General features: G+C 46.1%; 1 protein-coding gene across 1 annotated transcript in view; it reads left to right on the plus strand.

Annotated features, from left to right (window-relative positions):
- Nucleotides 1-23,665, plus strand: part of setd4 (SET domain containing 4) — a 77,468-nt gene that overhangs the window by 19,026 nt on the left and 34,777 nt on the right. The window contains exons 2-8 of the mRNA XM_078409694.1: nt 2,656-2,805; nt 4,999-5,094; nt 8,453-8,490; nt 11,052-11,140; nt 13,903-14,332; nt 15,658-15,832; nt 18,743-18,824. Coding sequence (XP_078265820.1) covers nt 2,727-2,805; nt 4,999-5,094; nt 8,453-8,490; nt 11,052-11,140; nt 13,903-14,332; nt 15,658-15,832; nt 18,743-18,824 — 989 coding nt within the window. The 5' untranslated portion in view covers nt 2,656-2,726. The remainder of the gene's footprint in view (nt 1-2,655; nt 2,806-4,998; nt 5,095-8,452; nt 8,491-11,051; nt 11,141-13,902; nt 14,333-15,657; nt 15,833-18,742; nt 18,825-23,665) is intronic.

Below are 23,665 nucleotides of genomic sequence, written 5' to 3' on the forward strand. Positions count from 1 at the left end.
TATGAGTGTTAGGAGTAGATATAGGCCATTCAATAGACAATAGGTGCAGGAGTAGGCCATTCGGCCCTTCGAGCCAGCACCACCATTCAATGTGATCATGGCTGATCATTCTCAATCAGTACCCCGTTCCTGCCTTCTCCCCATAACCCATTCGGCCCATCAAGTCTATTTCGCCATTCAATCATGGCTGATCTATCTCTCCCTCCTAACTCCGGCCTTCTCCCCATAACCCCTGACACCTGTACTAATCAGGGCAGGTCTAGCATTTATTGCCTGTTTGTTGTCACGGGTTTCTTTAATGCATTTCTTTTTTTAATTCATTTCGCTTGGGCAGCTTACAACCCAACGGTATGAACATTGATTTCTCTAACTTCAAGTAACCCGTGCATCCCCTCTCTCTCCTCCATCCCCCACCCAAGTCGTTACATTAGCTTCAAAATCGTCTTGTTGAGTCTCATTGTCTGTAACTCGTTTTCACTTAGACCACGGTCTGTTTCCTTTATGGTCGTCACTTTTTTTTGCATATCTTTCATTCATTTGTTCTATACCTCTCTCTATCACCGTCTATATACCTTTATACATGACACTGTTGCCACTCATTTGGGGTGATCTCCCTTCCCTTGTTTGAAGGGTGTCCCCACCTGGGCATTACGGTGGCGCAGCGGTAGAGTTGCTGCCTTACAGCGAATGCAGCGCCGGAGACTCAGGTTCGATCCTGGCTACGGGCGCCGTCTGTACGGAGTTGGTACGTTCTCCCCGTGACCTGCGTGAGTTTTCTCCGAGATCTTTGATTTCCTCCCACACTCCAAAGATAATAATAATAATAATGCATTTTATTTATATAGCGTTTTTCATATACTCAAAGACGCTTTACAGAGATTTAGAGAACATAGGGAAATGAATAAATAGATAAATAAGTAAATAAATAAAGATGTACAGGTATGTAGGTTAATTGGCTGGGCAAATGTAAAAAAAACAATTGTCCCTAGTGTGTGTAGGATAGTGTTAATGTGCGGGGGATCGCTGGGCGTCGCGGACCCGGTGGGCCGAAGGGCCTGTTTCCGCGCTGTATCTCTAAATTAAAAATAAATAAATTTATATCTCTCGTTTCCCTTTCCCCCCGACTCAGTCTGAACTCCTTCTCTCCAGAGATGCTGCCTGACCGACCGTCTGAGTTACTCCAGGCATTTTGTGTCTGCCTTGTGTGCAAACCGGCATCCGCAGTTCCTTCAGCACCAGCACCGTGATGAACATAATGCAAAGAGTCTGAAGAAGTAGTCTCGACCCTGAAACGTCACCCATTCCTTCTCTCTGAATGTTGGCCTTCATAACAAGAGGAGTTGAGTATAGGTGCAAAGAGGTCCTTCTGCAGTTGTACAGGGCCCTAGTTGAGACCGCTCCTGGAGTACTGTGTGCAGTTTTGGTCTCCAAATTTGAGGAAGGATATTCTTGCTATTGAGGGCGTGCAGCGTAGGTTTACTAGGTTAATTCCCGGAATGGCGGGACTGTCATATGTTGAAAGACTGGAGCGACTAGGCTTGTATACACTGGAATTTAGAAGGATGAGAGGGGATCTTATCGAAACGTATAAGATTATTAAGGGGTTGGACACGTTAGAGGCAGGAAACGTGTTCCCAATGTTGGGGGAGTCCAGAACCAGGGGCCACAGTTTAAGAATAAGGGGTAGGCCATTTAGAATGGAGATGAGGAAAAACTTTTTCGGTCTGAGAGTTGTGAATCTGTGGAATTCTCTGCCTCAGAAGGCAGTGGAGGCCAATTCTCTGAATGCATTCAAGAGAGAGCTGGATAGAGCTCTTAAGGATAGCGGAGTCAGGGGGGGTATGGGGAGAAGGCAGGAACGGGGTACTGATTGAGAGTGATCAGCCATGATCACATTGAATGGCGGTGCTGGCTCGAAACGTTGCCTATCTATTCCCTCCACAGATGCTCACACATGAGGCTGAACAAAGGTCCCTGATGAATTATATATTGATGACTGTTATTGATAGCTTTAGAATTAAGATCAATGAAAAACACTTTAAAATTGATCTGTCTCTCTAACCTATGCCCCTTTTATTATTCTATCCTAGATTTGTAGTTTATATTTTCTGTGCATGATACCATGTTAATCTAGTGTTTCTAGTGTATCTGTACACTGTAGATGGCTCGATTGCGGATAAGGATAGCGGAGTCAGGGGGTATGGGGAGAAGGCAGGAATGGGGTACTGATTGAGAATGATCAGCCATGATCACATTGAATGGGGGTGCTGGCTCGAAGGACCGAATGGCCTCCTCCTGCACCTATTGTCTCCAGAGATGCTGCCTGTCCCGCTGAGTTACTCCAGCTTTTTAATGTCTAGAATGCAAAGAGGGACCGGTTCATTTGGGAGAACACTGGGCCTTTAACGTGCTGCACTGCACGGAACAGGGGCTGGATGGATGTATGGATGGGAATTGCTTGCGCCTTGCTAAGGCCAGAGCCTTTGCGAAAGTTGTTCGACCAATTCCCGCACAGACTTTGCATGCTGCAATTTGAAGAGCCGCGGGTTAAATCGTAGCCCAGGTGCAGTTGTCAGCATTCCTACAGGCTTCTCGGCAACGAGTATATATATATATATATATAAATCTTCTGACTCTCCTGTTGAAACAATATAGAAACACACACACACGCACAGCGCTCAGGAGCCGGTGCATGTTGTTGCTGCTGCTGCTGCTCAACTAGCCCCATGGCCAAGAGGAAAGGTCGGGCTCACAGGAGACGGCAGCGGAGAGCGAGTGGTCGGTGCAAGGACACGAGCAGTGCAGGTAAAGCCCCTGTCGGAGAGGGATTGCAAGCCGTCACTCGGAGAGCTACCACGGGGAGATTGCTGCCCCGTCGCTTCCCCCCACCCCTGATCGTTGCACAAACAGCACCTCATCTTTCGCTTCCTTGGGCCGCTCGCACATTTGGCGGTATGATGTTGACTTCTCGAACTTTAATTAACCCTTGCTTGCTTGCTTTGTCTCTGTCTCTGTGTCTCTGTCTCTGTGTCTCTGTGTCTCTGTGTCTCTGTCTCTCTCTCTCTCTCTCTCTCTCTCTCTCTCTCTCTTCTCTCTCTCTCTCTCTCTCTCTCTCTCTCCTCTCTCTCTCTCTCTCTCTCTCTCTCTCTCTCTCTCTCTCTCTCTCTCTCTCTCTCTCTCTCTCTCTCTCTCTCTCTCTCTCTCTCATCTCTCTCTCTCTCTCTCTCTCTCTCTCTCTCCTCTCTCTCTCTCTCTCTCTCTCTCTCTCCCCTTCCTAGTTATAGAGAATGGACAATAGGTGCAGGAGGAGGCCATTCGGCCCTTGGAGCCAGCACCACCATTCAATGTGATCATGGCTGATCATTCTCAATCAGTACCCCCGTTCCCTAAGGGGTCGGACATTTAGAACTGAGACGAGGAAAAACTTTTTCAACCTGAGAGTTGCGAATTTGTGGAATTCTCTGCCTCAGAAGGCAGTGGAGGCCGATTCACTGGTTGGATTCAAAAGAGAGTTAGATGGAGCTCTGGGGGCTAGCAGAATCAAGGGATAAGGTAGGAACGGGGTACTGATTGTGAATGATCAGCCATGATCACATTGAATGGCGGTGCTGGCTCGAAGGGCTGAATGGCCGCCTCCTGCACCTATTGTCTATGTATCAATGTATCTATGACACCACTGTCTCCAGATTCCCTTCAACTCAAACACCATTTCACTGTTCCCTCATTGCAGCCGGCTGTCTCTCCAGTCCCCGAAGTAACATCTTTACTTGACTGTAGCAATTCAAGAGACTGTTACTCTCACTTACTCTGGCAATTAGGGATGGCTGGTGAATGCTGTTCTATCCGGTGTTGCCTAGGGTCGTAGAGTTAAACTGCACTGAAATAGGCCCCTTTTGGCCCCACTTGCCACACCATCCTGGCCACACACTCATTTCACCATAGCTATCGGGAAGAAGGTACAGGAGCCTGAAAACTGTAACGTCCAGGTTCTGGAACAGCTTCTTCCCTATAGCCATCAGGCTATTAAACACGACAACCTCAAATAAACTCTGAACTGCAATAGACTATTATTATTATTATTTACAGTGTATATATATATATATATATTCCTTTATTCGTCCCACACCGGGGAAATTTACAGTGTTACAGCAGCAAAGTAGCAAGAGATCATTCATTATAAATAAAAGTAAAGACAGGGATAAATTGTCATCAGTTTACTGTGTATTCCCTTAACTGTTACAATGTTTACATATTCTGTTGTGCTGCAGCAAGTAAGAATTGCATTGTTCTATCTGGGACATATGACAATAAAACACTCTTGACTTGTCCACGCCGACCATAACTCCTTATCACCTACCCCACAAACAACAATGGACCATTGTGGGCTCCATCTTTCCCTGATCATCGTGGCTCTTTGCATATCTTTCATTCATTTGTTCTATGTGCCTTCTATATCTCTCATTTCCCTCCCCCCCCCCCCCCGGAATCTCAGTCTGAAGAAGGGTCTCGACCCCAAATGCCACCTATTCCTTCTCTCCAGAGACTCTGCCTGACCCGCTGAGTTATTCCAGCTTTTTGTGTCTGTCTTCTTGCCCCATCTTCATCGTCCCACGGGTCTGAGTTTGGCCAATGTCCCTCTAATCCTTTCCTACCCATCAACCTGCCCAAAAGTAGCTGTAAAAAGTTTGCTCAAATCCTTTTCACTCAAGGAGGGAAATTGAAGTTATGTCAAGTGTTTTTTTAGCTCATGACTTTGACATTTTCAATGCGGCTGCATTCCATCCTGCCCAAACATTGCAATCTATTAGCTGATCTGTACAATCTAATCCCAGAGTGAGTTACTGCCAACAAGAGATAGTCTTCAATGCTTGGCATGTGGAATGTGCATTTGTCTTTGATGTTAACCTTAACTGGATTGTTTAGCTGGGCCAGAAGATAAAATCTATAGACTAATAAATTTCACAACAAATGTAATGAAATGTGTCAACTTTTTTACAGTCAACATCAGTCAAGAGTCGGTGTATGTGCAACTGAGAAAATGGTTGAAAGGAAAAGACTTCACCGACTTCCACTTGTTGCCAGCAAGCTTCCCAGGCACGTACTCCACCTGGTATTGTACGGTACTTTATTCGCCACATGTACCGAGTACAAGCATCATTACACATCAGCACTTAGATACATTTTAGATAAGCATCTCAGGGCGACACGGTGGCGCAGAAGTAGAGTTGCTGCCTTACAGCGAATGCAGCGCCGGAGACTCGGGTTCGATCCTGACTACGGGCGCCGTCTGTACGGAGTTTGTACGTTCTCCCCGTGACCTGCGTGGGTTTTCTCCGAGATCTTCGGTTTCCTCCCACACTCCAAAGACGTGCAGGTATGTAGGTTAATTGGCTGGGCAAATGCAAAAATTGTCCCTAGTGTGTGTAGGATAGTGTTAATGTGCGGGGATCGCTGGGCGGCGCGGACCCGGTGGGCCGAAGGGCCTGTTTCCGCGCTGTATCTCTAAATCTAAATACAGTGCCAAGTCAAGTCAAGTCAAGTCAAATTTATTTGTCACATACACATACACGATGTGCAGTGAAATGAAAGTGGCAATGCCTGCGGGTTGTGCACAAAAAGAAGTAGTTGTGCACAACTAGAGGTAGGAAAAGATCAGAACAAATCGGGGCAACTCTACCGAAATAAAAATCCCAACGTTTGAGGTTGGGACCCTTCTGTCTGATTTACGGGTAAATTTATAACTCTTCCTAACATCTAAGAAAGTGAATTAAAAGTGCAAATCAAAACCAAAAAAAGGATCTGAAGAAATGTCCTTCTTCTTCTTGCGTTTGAGGCAGCAGAAATTATGTAACGCCCTCCAGGCGCTGTAGCCAGTGCAATGTGCTGTTGTTGAGGGCCGTGAGGTCTACCCCTCCACTAGGGGGACGGAGGACAGTGCAGCCGAAAATGAGGTGCTGCGCTGTTTGCTGGTCTGCCCCACACACGCAGGCTGCTGATGGACGCAACCCCCAACGATGCACGTTGGCATCGAACCGGCCGACCCCTGTGCGGAGCCGGTTCCGGGCGATCCACTCTTTGCGGGGCATGTCTGAGCCGGGATGGGCTGTGGTGTTCGGTGCGACAGTGAATTGAGGAGGTCGTGATGTCTGTTCCCAGCTGGTTCTCCGTGCTCCCAGCATGTTGAAACTGGAGCCACAGAGGGTCGCTGCACGCAAAGAAGTGTCCTGACCCGAAATGTCACCTGTCCCTGTTGCCCAGAGATGCTGCCTGACCCGTTGAGTTACCCCAGCACTTTGTGTCAGATTTGGCTGGGGAAGAGGTGATAACACATATTAAATTATAAAAGGACTGGACAAGCTAGATGCAGGAAAAATGTTGTCAATGTTGGGGGTGTTCAGAACCAGGGGCCACAGTCTAAGATTAAAGGGGAGGCCATTTAAAACTGAGGTGAGAAAAAACTTTTTCACCCAAAGAGTTGTGAATTTGTGGAATTCTCTGCCACAGAGGGCAGTAGAGGCCAATTCACTGGATGAATTTAAAAGAGGGTTAGATAGAGCTCTAGGGCTAGCGGAATCAAGGGATATGGGGAGAAGGCAGGCACAGGTTACTGATTGTGGATGATCAGCCATAATCACAATGAATGGCGGTGCTGGCTCGAAGGGCCAAATGGCCTCCTCCTGCACCTATTTTCTATGTTTCTATTTGGGACTATTGGATGTCATTTGTTATTAATAACACACACTTTGAATCCAGAAAATGCCAGAAAGACTCAGCGGGTGATGCCCTAGCGTCTAAACACCGGATAAATCAATTTATTGTGGGCGACACGGTGGTGCAGCGGTAGAGTTGTTACCTCCCAGCGCCAGAGACCCGGGTTCGATCTTGATCTCGGGTGCTGCCTGTCTGGAGTTTAGACCAAAGATACTAGAGGAACAAGATAGACCACTCGACCCTAAAAACCGTAGTACGTCAGGGCGCCATTTTAGTAGGCAGAAACTTGCAGAAATATTTTTAAAGAAAAATAACAAAATTCTGTGAATTGATACATGAGATATATTCTGCATTTTAATGGTATCACCACACACATACTGTTCCCCCAAAACACTGATTACACTGCGAGAGGCATAACGGACGGTGGGGTTTTGCATACTAAAATGGCTCCTTTGCGTACCACACTTCAGTATACGCGATTTCAATGGAGTGATCCATCTTGTTCCTCTAGTTTCTTTGGTTTAGACGTGTGACTGTGTGGGTTTCCTCAGGGTGCTGTATGGTAACTCAAATGTCACTGTACCTTAAATAGGTACATGTGACAATAAACTGACCTTGAAACCTTGAACCTTGAAACCTTGTTTGGATTTGTGTGTTGGGAAGTGGTTTCAATCCATTCTCCACCGGCACTCAGTCTGGCAGTGGAGAGATAACAGAGGTTAATCGAGTGCTTTCTGCACAACGCCTTGAGAAATCAGCTTGTCACTGGGTGAAATGTATTTTATAATTAAATGTTCATCCCTCCTGTCAGCCCGTTTTGTTTTGTACCCAGCTCTGCTTGTAATGCTGCTGCGAGCAAGATTGTTCCTTGTTCCTGTAACTCACCACACTAGTGCACCGGACTTTAAACTTGACTTGAACAGTTCTGAGACTCTCGAAGCAATTGTTGCAAGGTGTCTCTTGCACCATTATCCAAATGGTCTGATTAATTAGGAACCCTTCTCTAAAATCCTACAAGGCACGACAGTGGCATAGTTTGTCAAGTTTAGTTTAATTTAGTTTAGCCTAGTTTAGTCTGGTCTAGAGATACAGCGTGGAAACAAGCCCTTCGGCCCATCAGGTCCGTACCGACCAGCGATCCCCGCACACTAACGCGACAACACACCAGGGATAATGTATAATGAATCCAAGCCAATGAGCCTGCAAACCTGTACGTCTTTGTAATGTGGGAGGAAACCAGAGAACCCGGAGAAAACCCACGCAGGTCACGGGAGATCGTATAAACTCCGTACAGACAGCACCGACAGTCAGGATCGAACCCGGGTCTCTGGCGCTGTAAGGCAGCAACTCTGCCGCTGCACCACCATGCCACCCCGTACAACGCCAAAGACCCAAGTTCGATCATGACTTTAGGACTTTAGCTTTAGAGCTGTACAGATACAGCACGGAGACAGGTTCTTCGGCCTACCGAGTCCGCGCCAGCCAGCGATCACCCGTACACTAACAATATCCACCAACACACAAGGGACAATTTTCAAATTTTTTTCCAATAGGTATTTTTAAGGCGCAGATTGACAGATTCTTGATTAGTACGGTTGTGAGGGGTGATGGGGACAAAGCAGGAGAATGGTGTTGAGAGGGGAAGATAGATCAGCCATGATTGAATGGCGGAGTAGCCTTAATGGGCCAAATGACCTAATTCTGCTCCTATCACTGATGAACTTATGAACTTCTTGTCCAGGTATCGGCAGAGGACTAATGACCACCAAAGCTCTCCAGGTCAGTGATTATTTTTTCAGTGGTTTCTTCTCCTACTTCCCTCTCCTTGGTTCTTCGAATGCCCTGGTCGTTTAATGTGATGATTGGCTTCTCAGTTTGATTGTCCTAATGGTTTGAAGTGTCCTCCCATTCCCACGTGGACCTTTCTGTCCTGGTCTTCCTCCACTGTCAGAGTGAGGCCCAACATAAATTGGAGGAGCAGCCATTCATATTTCCCTTGGGCAGCTAACAACCTAGCAATATGGATCTTGATTTCCCTAACTTCAAGTAACCCTTGCTTTCCGTCTCTCTCCATCGCTCTGCCACCCTAGTTCTCCGATTCATTTCACTGTCCTGCTGATTCATTTTGCTGATTGTATGCCTCCTTGTCACCTTCCCCTCAGCTAACAAGGTATCATTCTACATTTCCTTAGCATCATCTGCCTTGATCTGACTTTTCACACCTTCCCCTTCCAAATCTCAAGACTCCCTCTCCCCTGACTCAGTTTGAAGAAGGGTCTCGACCCGAAACGTCACCTATTCCTTCTCCCCAGAGATGCTGCCAGTCCCAGTCTGAGTCACTCCAGCACTTTGTGTCTATCTTCGGTGTAAACCAGCATCTGCAGTTCTTTCCAACAACACTTCGCCCAGTGCTTGCCCTGGCTGTATGTGGACGGCACAAAGGTGCAGCCAGTGGAGCCACTGTCTCGCAGCACAAGGTTTAATCCCTACCACTGATGCTGTCATTGTGGAGTTTGCACGTTCTGCCTGTAATGCCCCGGGTTGCCGCTGGATACTCTGGTTTTGTCCCACATTCAAAGATTGGTTGATCGACGTCTAGAATGATGTCTGGAGTGGGTTTTTTAAAATATGGGAGGGAACCGGAGCACCGGGAGAAAACCCACGCGGTCTCAGGGAGAATGTGCGAACTCCGTACAGACAGCACCCGTAGTCAGGATCGAACCTGGATCTCTGGCACTGTCTGGCAGCAACTCTACCGCTTGCGATAGAACAACTCTATCATCCGGCAATCTGCATTTGCCAGATGGTATGGGAAAATAAATGTTAAGGTTGAACACTTAGCTGTTAGATTTTTTTTCCGCCACGGATTTAACCCGTTGGCTTGAGGAAATATCAAGTTCAAGTTTATCCCGAGAGCTGAAGCTATGGCGGCGCGGTGGCGCAGCGGTAGAGCTGCTGCATTACAGCGAATGCAGCGCCGGAGACCCGGGTTCGATCCTGACTACGGGCGCCGTCTGTACGGAGATTGTACGTTGTCCCCGTGACCTGCGTGGGTTTTCTCCGAGATCTTCGGTTTCTTCCCACACTCCAAAGACGTACAGGAATGTAGGTTAATTGGCTGGGCAAAAAAAAAAGTAAAAATTGTCCCTCGGGTGGGTAGGATAGTGTTAATGTGCGGGGATCGCTGGGCGGCGCAGACCCGATGGGCTGAAGGGCCTGTTTCCGCGCTGTATCTCTAAAAAAAATCTAAAATCTATAGCTGCTCTGAATCGGTCCTGCTGAAAGCCCGCCACGATGATCTGCCCCCCAGGGTTATCTGGCACAACTGACCCCTGCATGAATCTTATTTTTTGCACTTTACCTTGTTTCCATTTTTTATTCCTTCCCTCCCCGCCCCCTTTATTGTTTTCATTTTCACCGTGATTTATTTATATATTTGCTAGCATCGATATGGAAGTGACATTCAAAAATCTCGTTGCACTTGTACAATGACAATAAAAGATAGAAACATAGAAACATAGAAAATAGGTGCAGGAGTAGGCCATTCGGCCCTTCGAGCCTGCACCGCCATTCAATATGATCATGGCTGATCATTCAGCTCAGTAGCCTGTACCTGCCTTCTCTCCATACCCCCTGATCCCTTTAGCAAAAAGGGCCACATCTAACTCCCTCTTAAATATAGCCAATGAACTGGCCTCAACTACGTTCTGTGGCAGAGAATTCCACAGACTCACCACTCTCTATGTGAAGAAATGTTTTCTCATCTCGGTCCTAAAAGACTTCCCCCTTATCCTTAAGCTGTGACCCCTGGTTCTGGACTCCCCCAACATCGGGAAAAATTTTCCCGCATCTAGCCTCTCCAACCCCTTAAGAATTTTATATGTTTCTATAAGATCCCCCCTCAGTCTTCTAAATTCCAGCGAGTACAAGCCCAGTCTATCTAGTCTTTCCTCATATGTAAGTCCCGCCATACCAGGGATCAATCTGGTGAACCTTCTCTGTACTCCCTCTAAGGCAATAACGTCTTTCCTCAGGTTAGGAGACCAAAACTGCACACAATACTCCAGGTGCGGTCTCACCAAGGCCCTGTACAACTGCAGCAGAACCTCCCTGCTCCAGATATCTATACAGATATTGCATAGTATTGTATTGTAAGTAATTCAACGTAGTTTTTAGTTCTGGCACATGGTCCTTGACTGGAAACATTGACTCTTTCCCTGCACACTGTCTCCGCGCCACCTCCGGAATGTTCCCACCCTCCTCTGTTTTTGTTTTGGACTTTCGGCATCTGCAGTTCATTTTATTGCTCCAACCTACTTTGTTTTCCTGTTTCTGTTCAGCCCGGAGAACTTATTATTGCTCTACCAGAGCAATGCCTGCTCACCACCACCACAGTCCTCGGGAGTTACTTGGGTGAATACATCGAGAGGTACGTTGATCCTGGGTGGAGCAGGACTTGCTCTCATCTTCCATTGGGACCAACTTCGGAAAAATTTGGAAGGAACTGCAGATGCTGGTTTAAACCGGAGATGGACACAAAAAGCTGGAGTAACTCAGCGGGACAGGCATCATCTCTGGAGAGAAGGAACGGGTGACGTTTTGGGTCGTCATTCCGAAGAAGGGTCTCGATCCAAAAAGACACCCATTCCTTCTCTCCAGAGATGCTGCCTGTCCCGCTGAGTTACTCCAGCACTTTGCGTATCTTTGTCTATCATCGTCTTAAACCAGCATCTGCAGTTCTGTCCTACACATCTCAAAACACTTATTGGTCTAAACAGCAAAAGCTTTTACAACAAGAGCTTGTTTGCCAAGACAATATTGGACTGGGAGAGTTAAAATGTAGAAAAGAGACCCGAAACGTCACCCATTCCTTCTCTCCATCGATGTAAGGTTTCCATGGAGACTGGCTCCCAAAATGCCTCTCGGCTATGCGGAATGTGCACCAGGCCTGCACAAGGTCTCGTCCCGAAAGATCACCATTCCTTCTCTCCAGAGATGCTGCCTGACAAATGCCTGGAAGGCATTTAAAGGTCGCATGGATGAACTACAACAATTGTTCATCCTAGTTTGGCAAAAGAACAAACCAGGAAAGGTAGTGCATCCGTGGCTAACAAGGGAAATCAAGGATAGTATTAAAACAAAAGATGAAGCATACAGATTAGCCAGAAAAAGTAGCATACCAGAGGACTGGGAGAAATTCAGAGTCCAGCAGAGGAGGACAAAGGGCTTAATTAGGAAAGGGAAAATAGATTATGAGGGGGAAAACTGGCAAGGAACATAAAAACAGACTGCAAAAGCTTTTATAGATATGTCAAGAGAAAAAGATTAGTTAAGGCAAATGTAGGTCCCTTGCAGTCGGAAACAGGTGAATTGATCATAGGGAACAAGGAGATGGCAGACCAATTGAACAAATACTTTGGTTCTGTCTTCACTAAGGAAGACATAAACCGTCTGCTGGAAATAGCGGGGGACCGGTGGTCTAATGAGATGGAGGAACTGAGAGAAATCCAGGTTAGTCGGGAAGTGGTGTTAGGTAAATTAAATGGATTAAAGGCAGATAAATCCCCAGGGCCAGATAGGCTGCATCCCAGAGTGCTTAAGGAAGTAGCCTCAGAAATAGTGGATGCATTAGTGATAATTTTTCAAAACTCTTTAGATTCTGGAGTAGTTCCTGAGGACTGGAGGGTAGCTAATGTAACCCCACTTTTTAAAAAGAGAGGGAGAGAGAAAACGGGGAATTATAGACCAGTTAGCCTAACATCGGTAGTGGGGAAAATGCTAGAGTCAGTTATTAAAGATGTGATAGCATTACATTTGGAAAGTGGTGAAATCATCGGACAAAGTCAGCATGGATTTACCAAAGGCAAATCATGTCTGACGAATCTTATAGAATTTTTTGAGGATGTAACTAGTAGAGTGGATAAGGGAGAACCAGTCGATGTGTTATATCTGGACTTTCAGAAGGCCTTCGACAAGGTCCCACATAGGAGATTGGTGTACAAACTTAAAGCACACGGTATTGAGGGTTCAGTTTTGAGGTGGATAGAAAATTGGTTGGCAGACAGGAAGCAAAGAGTAGGAATAAACGGGTCCTTTTCGGAATGGCAGGCAGTGACTAGTGGGGTACCGCAAGGCTCAGTGCTGGGACCCCAGTTATTTACAGTGTATATTAATGATTTGGACGAGGGAATTGAATGCAACATCTCTAAGTTTGCGGATGACACGAAGCTGGGTGGCAGTGTTAGCTGCGAGGAGGATGCTAGGAGGCTGCAGAGTGACTTGGATAGATTAGGCAAGTGGGCAAATGCATGGCAGATGCAATATAATGTGGATAAATGTGAGGTTATCCACTTTGGCGGCAAGAACAGGAAAGCAGAGTATTACCTGAATGGTGACCGATTGGGAGAAGGGGAGATGCAACGTGACCTGGGTGTCATGGTGCACCAGTCATTGAAAGCAAGCATGCAGGTGCAGCAGGCAGTGAAGAAAGCGAATGGTATGTTGGCATTCATAGCAAGAGGATTTGAGTTTAGGAGCAGGGAGGTTCTGCTGCAGTTGTACAGGGCCTTGGTGAGACCGCACCTGGAGTATTGTGTGCAGTTTTGGTCTCCTAACCTGAGGAAAGACGTTCTTGCCTTAGAGGGAGTACAGAGAAGGTTCACCAGATTAATCCCTGGGATGGCGGACTTGCTGGACTTGCATATGAGGAAAGACTGGATAGACTGGGCTTGTACTCGCTGGAATTTAGAAGACTGAGGGGGGATCTTATAGAAACATATAAAATTCTTAAGGGGTTGGAGAGGCTAGATGCGGGAAGATTGTTCCCGATGTTGGGGGAGTCCAGAACCAGTGGTCACAGCTTAAGGATAAGGGGGAAGTCTTTTAGGACCGAGATGAGAAAACATTTCTTCACACAGAGAGTGGTGAGTCTGTGGAATTCTCTGCCACAGAAGGTAGTTGAGGCCAGTTCATTGGCTATATTTAAGAGGGAGTTAGATGTGGCCCTTTTTGCTAAAGGGATCAGAGGGTATGGAGAGAAGGCAGGTACAGGCTACTGAGCTGGATGATCAGCCATGATCATATTGAATGGCGGTGCAGGCTCGAAGGGCCGAATGGCCTACTCCTGCACCTATTTTCTATGTCTATGTTACTCTAGCTTTTTGTGTCTATCTTTGATTTGTTCTTTTCCAGGTGGAAGCCCCGTTTGTCTCCTCTCCAGGCCTTGTGCACATTCCTCATCGCCGAGAGGCATTTTGGGAGCGGGTCTCCGTGGAAACCTTACATCGACGCCTTGCCCAATTCGTACACGTGCCCGGCATATTTTGCAGAGGAATTAATAAGACTGGTTCCCAGCCCTTTGATTAAGAAGTTCCGGGAGCAGAGGAATGCAGTACAAGGGCTGCACCTGGACTCCAAACGCTTCGTCAATTCTTTGCAGCCCTTGTTTTCTGAAGGCGTTGAGAATATTTTTACATACGATGCCTTGCGTTGGGCTTGGTGCAGTGTCAACACCAGGACTGTTTACATGGAGCACAAGAAGAGCGAGTTCTTATCCAGAGAGCCCGATGTCTATGCTTTGGCACCATATTTAGACCTGCTGAACCACTCACCTGCTGCTCAGGTGAGAAGGCAATCCAGTGCATGTTTAGTTTTTGCTTTAGTTTAGAGATACAGCGCGGAAACAGGCCCTTCTGCCCACGGTGTCCGCACCGACCCAGCGGTCCCCGCACATTGACACTGCCCTACACACACTAGGGACAATTTGCAATTATGCCAAGCCAATTAACCTACAAACTGGTGCATTTTTGGAGTATGGGAGGAAATCGAAGATCTCGGAGAAAACCCACGCAGGTCACGGGGAGAACGTATGAACTCTCTACAGGGCATAAGGTCAGATGTCATAAGTGATAGGAGCAGAATTAGGCCATTCGGCCCATCATGGCTGCTCCACCATTCATTCATGGCTGATCTACCTCTCCCTCCCAACCCCATTCTCCTGCTTTCTCCCCATAACCCCTGATACCGATCTAATCAAGAATCTATCTATCTCTGCCTTAAAAATATCCATTGACTGGGCCTCCACTGCCTTCTGTGACAATGAATTCCTCAAATTAGCTACCCTCTGATGAAAGAAATTCCTCCTTCTTCCTAAAGGAATGTCCTTTAATTAGAAATATAGAAACATAGAAAATAGTGCAGGAGGAGACCATTCGGCCCTTTGATGGTAAATCTGTGGAATTCTTTGCCATAGAAGGCTGTGGAGGCCAAGTCAGTGGATATTTTTCAAGGCAGAGATAGACAGATTCTTGATTAGTACGGGTGTCAGGGGTTCTTGGGAGAAGGCAGGAGAATGGGGTCAGGAGGGCGGAGGAGGGTTGATGGGCTGAATGGCCTAATTCTACTCCTATCACTTCTGACCTTGACCTTAATTATTCATGGCTACCCTTTCCACTGGTTGTCAGTGCTCTTGACTCTATTTGCTGTGCTTTGCTCTCACTTTCCTCTCTTCCCCAAGCAGATTGGTTTCCCTTAATCCTTGCCATCCAATGTCTGTGATATTTTACAAATGTTTTCGTTTAGATAAGAGATACAGTGCAGAAACAGGGCCTATCGGCCCACCGGGTCCGCGCCGACTAACGATCCCCACACATAACACTATACCCACTCGGGACAATTTTTGCATTTACCAAGCCAATTAACCTACATACCTGTATGTCTTTGGAGTGTGGGAGGAAACCAAAGGAAAAAACCCACGCAGGTCACGGGGAGAACGTACAAACTCCGTACAGACAGCACCCGTAGTCGGGATCGAACCCGGGTCTCCGGCGCTGGATTCGCTGTAAGGCAGCAACTCTACCGCTGCGCCACCGTGACCGCCCTTGTTCTGCACCCCGAACTGTTTACAGATCAGGTTTAACTTGTGTCTTCTTTTATTAATGTTTTCAGGTGTCAGCTGCCTTCAACCAACAAAGTCGATGTTATGAGATCAGAACACTGACAAGGTGCAGGAGACACGAGCAGGTTTTTATCTGCTACGGTGCTCATGACAACCAGCGGCTCCTCTTGGAGTACGGGTTTGTGGCAACCCATAACCTCCACAGTGCGGTGTATGTTGACAAAGGTGAGGCTCTTACACCTAAGCAGAGGCAAGGGTGGATTTGTTATCCACCCAAAACTTCATCCTCAATATTGATGGTCTCCCAGTATCCACCTCCCCTCACATCCGGAATCTTGGAATCATCTTTGATCAAACCCTCTCCTTCGACAAACACATCAAACACATCACCAAGACAGCCTTCTTCCACCTCAAAAACATCGCCCGTCTCCGTCCATCCCTCTCCTCCACAGCTGCAGAAACCCTCATCCACGCCTTCATCACCTCCCGTCTGGACTACTGCAACAGCCTCCTCTATGGCTCACCCTCAAAAATCATCAGTAAACTTCAATACATTTAAAACTCCGCTGCCCGTCTACTCACCCACTCCCCAATCCGTGACCATATCACCCCTGTCCTTTACAAGCTCCACTGGCTCCCCATCCCCCAGAGAATCCAGTACAAAATCCTCCTCATGACCTACAAAGCCCTCCATAACCTGGCCCCATCCTACCTGACTGACCTCCTCCACAGACACACTCCCACCTCCACCCTCCGCTCTGCTGCTGCTAACCTCCTGTCCCCCCCCATCCGGACCAAACTCAGATCCTGGGGGGACAGGGCTTTCTCCATCGCTGCTCCCACCCTATGGAACTCACTACCCCAAACCGTCAGAGACTCCTCCACACTCACCACATTCAAAACAACACTGAAGTCTCACCTGTTCAGCACTGCCTTCAACCACTGACCGTCACCTCACCTTCTGTCTCCTTTTTCTGTTCGTTTACTTATTTATCTATTTATTTTCTTCTCTATGTTCTAGTAATCCCTGTAAAGCGTCTTTGAGTGTTTGAAAAGCGCTATATAAATGTAATGCATTATTATTATTATTATTATTATTATTCTTCAGTTCTCCGGCCTTCTTTAAGGGCGGTACGGTGGGAGAGCGCCAGAGACCCGGGTTCAAACCTTACTACGGGTGCTTTTCTGTATGGAGTTTGTACGTTCTCCCCGGGACCAGCATGGGTTTTCACTCAGGAGTTCGGTTTCCTCCCGCACTCCAAAGATGTACATGTTTGTAGGTTAATTGGCTGGGTATAAATGTAAACATTGTCGCTAGTGTGTGTAGGATAGTGTTAATGTGCGGGGATCGCTGGTCAGTGCAGACTCGGTGGGCCGAAGGGCCTGTTTCCTTGCTGTATCTCTAAACTAAACTAAACACTTCCACACCTTTTCCCCTTTATTCAGAATCCCATCAAATAACTTAAGCCGAGAGGTTTGGAAAACTGCTTCATGCATCAACATTGAGCTCGAGTCAAAAGTCTGGATGTTTTTAAGGCAGAGGTGGATAGATTCTTGATTAGTACGGGTGTCAAGGGTTATGGGGAGAAGGTAAGAGAATGAGGTTGAGAGGGAGAGATAGATCAGCCATGATTCAATGGTGGAGTTGACTTGTAGCCTAATTCTGCTCTTATAACTAATGAACTTCTGATTGTTTCATTGTCATTTATACCAACAATGGAACAAAGCAATTCTTACTTGTAGCAGCATAAACATAATATTCATGGAAAACATAGAATAAACAACAAAAAAATCAATAAATTAATAACCCCTACACTAGTGCAAAAAAGCCCGAAGTCCTTCTTGCTTATTGTCATTGTACAGGGATACAACGAGATTGGGAATGCACCTCCCATACGATGCAATAAATTAATTAGCTAGTCAGTATTAATTTAAACAACCCAATGAAACAAATTGTAACAGTTTTAAAACAGAATAAAATGCAAGTAGATCTGTGCCTGATCACTGTGCGATGTGACCATCCGGCTCAGCAGGACCGGTTCATAGCAGCTATGGCCCTGGGGATGAAGCTGTTCCTGAGTCTGGAGGTGCGGGCGTAGAAGGCATTGTATCGTCTGCCCGATGGTAGAAGTTCAAACAGACTGTTGCAGGGGTGTGAAGAGTCTTTGTGGATGCTGGTGGCGTTCCTGAGGCATCGTGCATTGTAGATGCCCTCCAAGGCTGTTAGCTGTGTTCCGATGGTCCTCTGAGCTCTATGGACTACCTGCTGAAGAGCTTTCCTCTCTGCCTCCGTGCAGCTGAGGTACCACACAGGGATTAGGATGTTAGGATGCTCTCTATGGTGCAGCGGTAGAATGTTGTCAGCAGCTGTTGGGGTAGACCAGACTTCTTCAGTGTTCTTAGGTAGAACAGTCGTTGCTGTGCCTTCTTGACCAGTGCAGCAGTGTTATTGGACCATGTTAGGTCCTCCGAAATGTGAGTGCCCACTAACACCATCCAACACACACCAGGGACATTTTTTTACATTTACACCTAGCCAATTAACCGACAAACCTGTACGTTTTTGGGGTGCGGGAGGAGACCGAAGATCTCGGAGAAAACCCATGCAGGTCACGGGGAGAACGTACAAACTCCTTACAGACAGCGCCCGTAGTCGGGATCGAACCCGGGTCCCTGGCGCTGTAAGGCAGCAACTCTACCGCTGCGCCACCCCCGTGCCGATTTCTTGTAAACTATCAGAGCACAGATGTTTGATGGTTATTTTAACCCAACCCGCGTCACTGGGTGGAAGGTTCGCCTGCCAGATGTGAACTTTCAAATGGACTTTATAGCAGAATAAAGTCCTGCATTGTGTGGTACCAGTGGTACGTCTAAAGGCATGTGTTTCCTTTTAGCCAGTTAGGTTAAAATTTACCCCCTGCCTCTCCGTCTCTTTTCATTAAGTGCAGTGATTCCCTTCTTGTCCCTTCACTGGGTTCTCCTGTGATTAGTAATTAAATGTGTCAGGGAATGTGCGTGAACTTCATTGTAGTTGGACTTTGGCTTTTCATCACAAATGCCAACTTGTTACAGATATGAAAAGATGATTTAAAACACAGTGAATATTAATGTCATATTTTTGGTATTGGATTGCAGATATTCTTTGCAATCACCTTTCCCCAATGGACAAGCTACTGAATGGGAAGCTTTCATTCCTTCAAGACAACGGTCTCTTGGAGTAAGTATCGCTGGGGCTACGTCGGCAACTTAAATAACTTGAATAGAGAAAGGGAAGAATTAGGCCATTCGGCACATCGAGACCCATTGAGTGGGTTAACCTATGATGAGCGTTTAACGGCACTGGGCCTGTACTCGCTGGAGTTTAGACGGACGAGAGGGGACCTTGTTGAAACTTACCGAATAGTGAGTGGCGTGGATAGAGTGGATGCAGAAAAGATGTTTCCAGTAGTGGGAGAGTCTAGGAGCAGAGGTCAGAGCCTCAGAATTAATAGACTTTCCTTTGGAAAGAAGATGAGGAGGAATTTCTTTAGTCAGAGGGTGGTGAATCTGTGGAATTCATTGCCACAGAAGTCCATGGAGGCCAAGTCAACGGATATTTTTAAGGCAGAGATGGATAGATTCTTAATTAGTAAGAGTGTCGGGGGTTATGGAGAAAAGGCAGGAGAATGGGATTAAGAGGGAAAGCTAGATCCCTCTTATCGAAAGAGGGATCTTATCGAAACGTATCAGATTATTAAGGGGTTGGACACGTTAGAGGCAGGAAACATGTTCCCAATGTTGGGGGAGTCCAGAACAAGGGGCCATTTAGAACGGAGATGAGGAAAAACTTTTTCAGTCAGAGAGTTGTGAATCTGGAATTCTCTGCCTCAGAAGGCAGTGGAGGCCAATTCTCTGAATGCATTCAAGAGAGAGCTAGATAGAGCTCTTAAAGATAGTGCAGGGGGTATGGGGAGAAGGCAGGAATGGGGTACTGATTGAGAATGATCAGCCATGATCACATTGAATGGCGGTGCTGGCTCGAAGGGCCGAATGGCCTACTCCTGCGTCTATTGCCTATTGTCTAGATCAGCCATGATTGAATGGTGGGGTGGACTTTATGGGCCAAATGGCCTAAAATTGCCACATTTTATCTGCATAATGACATTTTGGTTTTGTTGAGCTTAGTTCATTATCACGTGTACCGAGGTACAGTAAAAAGCTTTCTTGTTGTGTGCTATCCAGACGGCGGAAAGACTAAAGATAGACACAAAATGCTGGAGTAACTCAGCGAGACGGGCAGCATCTCTGGAGAAAAGGAATGGGTGACGTTTTGAGTCAAGACCCTTCTTCAGACTGCGAGTCAGGGGGGAGGGAGATATGGAAAGCTCAGGTGTGAAAACTGATCAAAGGGGACGAAGCTCAAGGGAATGCAGAATGGTATATTGTTAGCTGAGGGGAAGGTGACAACGAGGCACACAATCAATAATATTTAATCAGGAGGACGATGGAACTAGTCAGAGAATTTGGATGGGGAGGGACTGAGAGAGAGAGAGGGAAAGCAAGCGTTACTTGTAATTGGAGAAATCAATATTAATATAAATCAATTATAATCAATCAATATATAAATATAAGAAAATAACTGCAGATGCTGGTACAAATCGAAGGTCCGAAACGTCACCCATTCCTTCTCTCCTGAGATGCTGCCTGACCCGCTGAGTTACTCCAGCATTTTGTGAATAAATACCTTCAAAATATAAATATGTGTAAATTTCCCCGGTGTGGGACGAATAAAGGAATATATTATATTATATATAAATAACAATACGTAAATAAATAGAACTAGAATATATAAATAAATAAATATTAATTCAATCTATCTGAGGAATTCTACCTGGTGGGTGCTGGGGACTTTTAGCATTGGACTTGCTGACTCCTGTAAAAAGCAGCTCAGAACATTCTCTGTTGCAGCTTGCACACTGATCCGAATGTTCCCAAAGTGTGTTGCATGGTTTGTAGGGTGCAGACCTGTCTGCGTCGGATTCCAGACATCTGAAATGTTTTAGCACATCCTGCTTTCATTTAAATCATGACTTTGATTTGCAAGGACAAGAATGTGATTTTAATGCATTGCTGATTGGCAAGGGCAGGATGTGTTTTTTAATGCATTGCTGATTGGCACGGTCAGGATACGTTTTTTAATGCATTGGCTGGCAAGGACTGCGTGTGTTTTTGATGCATTGTTGGTTGGCAAGGACTGGATGTGTTTTTTAATGCATTGCTGATTGGCAAGGTCAGGGTACGTTTTTTAATGCATTGGTTGGCAAGGACTGCGTGTGTTTTTAATGCATTGTTGGTTGGCAAGGACTGCATGTATTTTTAATGCATTGATTGGCAAGGACTGCGTGTGTTTTTTAATGCATTGCTGATTGGCAAGGACTTTGTGTGTTTTTTAATGCATTGCTGATTGGCAAGGACTGCGTGTGTTTTTAATGCATTGCTGATTGTCAAGGACTGCATGTATTTTTTAATGCATTGGTTGGCAAGGACTGCGTGTGTTTTTTAATGCATTGCTGATTGGCAAGGACAGGGTGTGTTTTTTAATGCATTGCTGATTGGCAAGGACAGGGTGTGTTTTTGAATGCATTCACTGAGAATGGTGCTTTTGCTATTGGTTTTGGAAAAAAATTATCTCCCTGTGGTTTGGTGCCATATTTTGTTCTCGTAGTCATCGGAACATGAAGCATTTATGGCAGTACCAATGGAATGCCTCTAGATGGCTTAAAGCACCGTTTCAAACTGCTTGCCCGGCAGTCAGTTTTCAAGAGAAAGTTAGATTTAGCTCTTAGGGCCAAGGGAATCAAGGGATATGGGGAAAAAGCCGGAACGGGTTACTGATTTTGTATCGAGACCCTTCTCGACCCGAAACGTCACCCATTCCTTCTCTCCTGAGATGCTGCCTGACCTGCTGAGTTACTCCAGCATTTTGTGAAATAAATACCTTCGATTTGTACCAGCATCTGCAGTTATTTTCTTACACTACTGATTTTGGATGATCAGCCGTGATCTTATTGAATGGCGGTGCTGGCTCAAAGGGCCGAATGGCCTACTCCTGCACCTATTTTCTGTGTTTCTATGTTTCTATTCTGTGAGCTGTTGAAGGTAGTGCTTCAACGTTGGGTTTATATGACAGGTTGAATCCAGAATCACGTTAATCTGTTGTCAGTGTGGCCTGGGGTATTAGTGCCCCTTGCCTTTCAAGGTCACGGTGAGAAGGCAGGAGAATGGGGTGGAGAATTTAGTTTAGTTTAGAGAAGCAGGCCATTCGGCCCAACGAGCCCGCGATGACTAGCGATCCCCGCACACTAACACTATCCTACACACATTAGGGACAATTTACCGAAGCTAATTAACCCGCACACCTGTGCATCTTTGGAATGTGGGAGGAAACTGGAGCACACGGAGAAAACCCACGCAGGTCACGGGGAGAGTGTACAAACTCTGCACTGACAGCACCTGCGGTCGGGATCGAACCCGGGTCTCTGACGCTGTAAGGCAGCAACTCTACCGCTGCACCACCGTTCTTCTGAAAAAGAGGAAAAGGTAGATATGCCATGAATGAATGGCGGAGCAGACTCGATGGGCCGAATGGCCTAAATCTGCACCCATGACTTGGGAGCACTGGAGGACCTTTTGGGGAAAAGATTGAGAACCCATTAACACATATTTGTTGCTGAGAAAGTGTGAAGGAATAATTCATATGATTATCATGGTTCTCCCCCAACACTTCAGAAGGTAGGTGCACCACCTGGCATGATAATGAGACATGCATGTCAGAGGTTATGGGGAGGAGGCAGGAGAATGGGGTTAGGAGGGAGAGATAGATCAGCCATGATTGAATGGCGAAGTACAATTGATGGGCCGAATGGCCTAATTCTGCTCTTATCAGATCAGGATATGGGAGAGGCACAACTATTGAACCTCATTAAAAACTTACAGAACAATGAAAGGATGGATGTGGAAAGGACGTTTCCACTGGTGGGAGAGTCTAGGACCAGAGGTCATAGCCTCAGAATTAAATGCTGCTCTTTTAGAAAGGAGGTGAGGAGCAACTTCTTTAGTCAGAGAATAGTTAATCGGTGGAACTCATTGCCACAGGAGGGCTGTGGAGTCCAAGACGGAGGATAATTTTAAGGTGGAGATAGACAAATTCTTGGTTAGAACGGGTGTCAAGGGTTATGGGGAGAAGGCAGGAAATAATAATAATAATAATAATAATAATATTCATTTATTGTCATTGCAACGAGTACAACGAAATTAAAAAATAGCCAATCCTGACGGTGCGTAAAAACATATATGCAATAAATGCAAAAACAAATAAATACAATTATATTAAGTACAAAAGTTTTAACTGTGTTGCCTAGTGCAGAAGGTAGTGTTCAGTTCTCGTATGGCCCTGGGGTAAAAACTGTTCTTAAGTCTGTTTGTTCGGGATTTGATCGACCTGAAACGTCGACCAGAGGGCAGATGAACAAACAGACGGTGGCCGGGGTGGGATGGATCTTTTATTATTTTGCCTGCTCTACTGAGGCAGCGTAGGCTGAACAGGTGCTCCAGGGAGGGCAGTGAGCAGCCGATGATCTTCTGGGCCGTCGTGATGACCCTCTGAAGGGCCTTCCTGTCCTTTTCTGAGCAGCTGGCATACCATGTGGTTAAAATGGGTTTAAGAGGCAGAGATCAGCCATGATCCAGCATCTAGCTTGTCTCGTCCTTTTATAATTTTATATGTTTAAATCTATATATAATTTAATTTATAACATGTAATATAATTTAAATTTAATATAATATAATTTAAATTTATGTATTACATATAATTTTATGTTAAAATGTTGTCTGGGTCTATATTCCTGTGATGCTGCTGTCAGCAAGATTTTCATTGTACCTCACCACACTTGTACATATGACAATAAACGACGTTGAAAGGTCGATTGAGAAACGCAGTGTAGAAACAGGCCCTTCGGCCCATTGAGTCGACTCTGACCGTTGCCCACCCGTTCACACCTGTTCCGTTATCCTACTTTC

This window comes from Rhinoraja longicauda, chromosome 12, assembly GCF_053455715.1.
Source record: "Rhinoraja longicauda isolate Sanriku21f chromosome 12, sRhiLon1.1, whole genome shotgun sequence".
Taxonomy (NCBI): domain Eukaryota; kingdom Metazoa; phylum Chordata; class Chondrichthyes; order Rajiformes; family Arhynchobatidae; genus Rhinoraja; species Rhinoraja longicauda.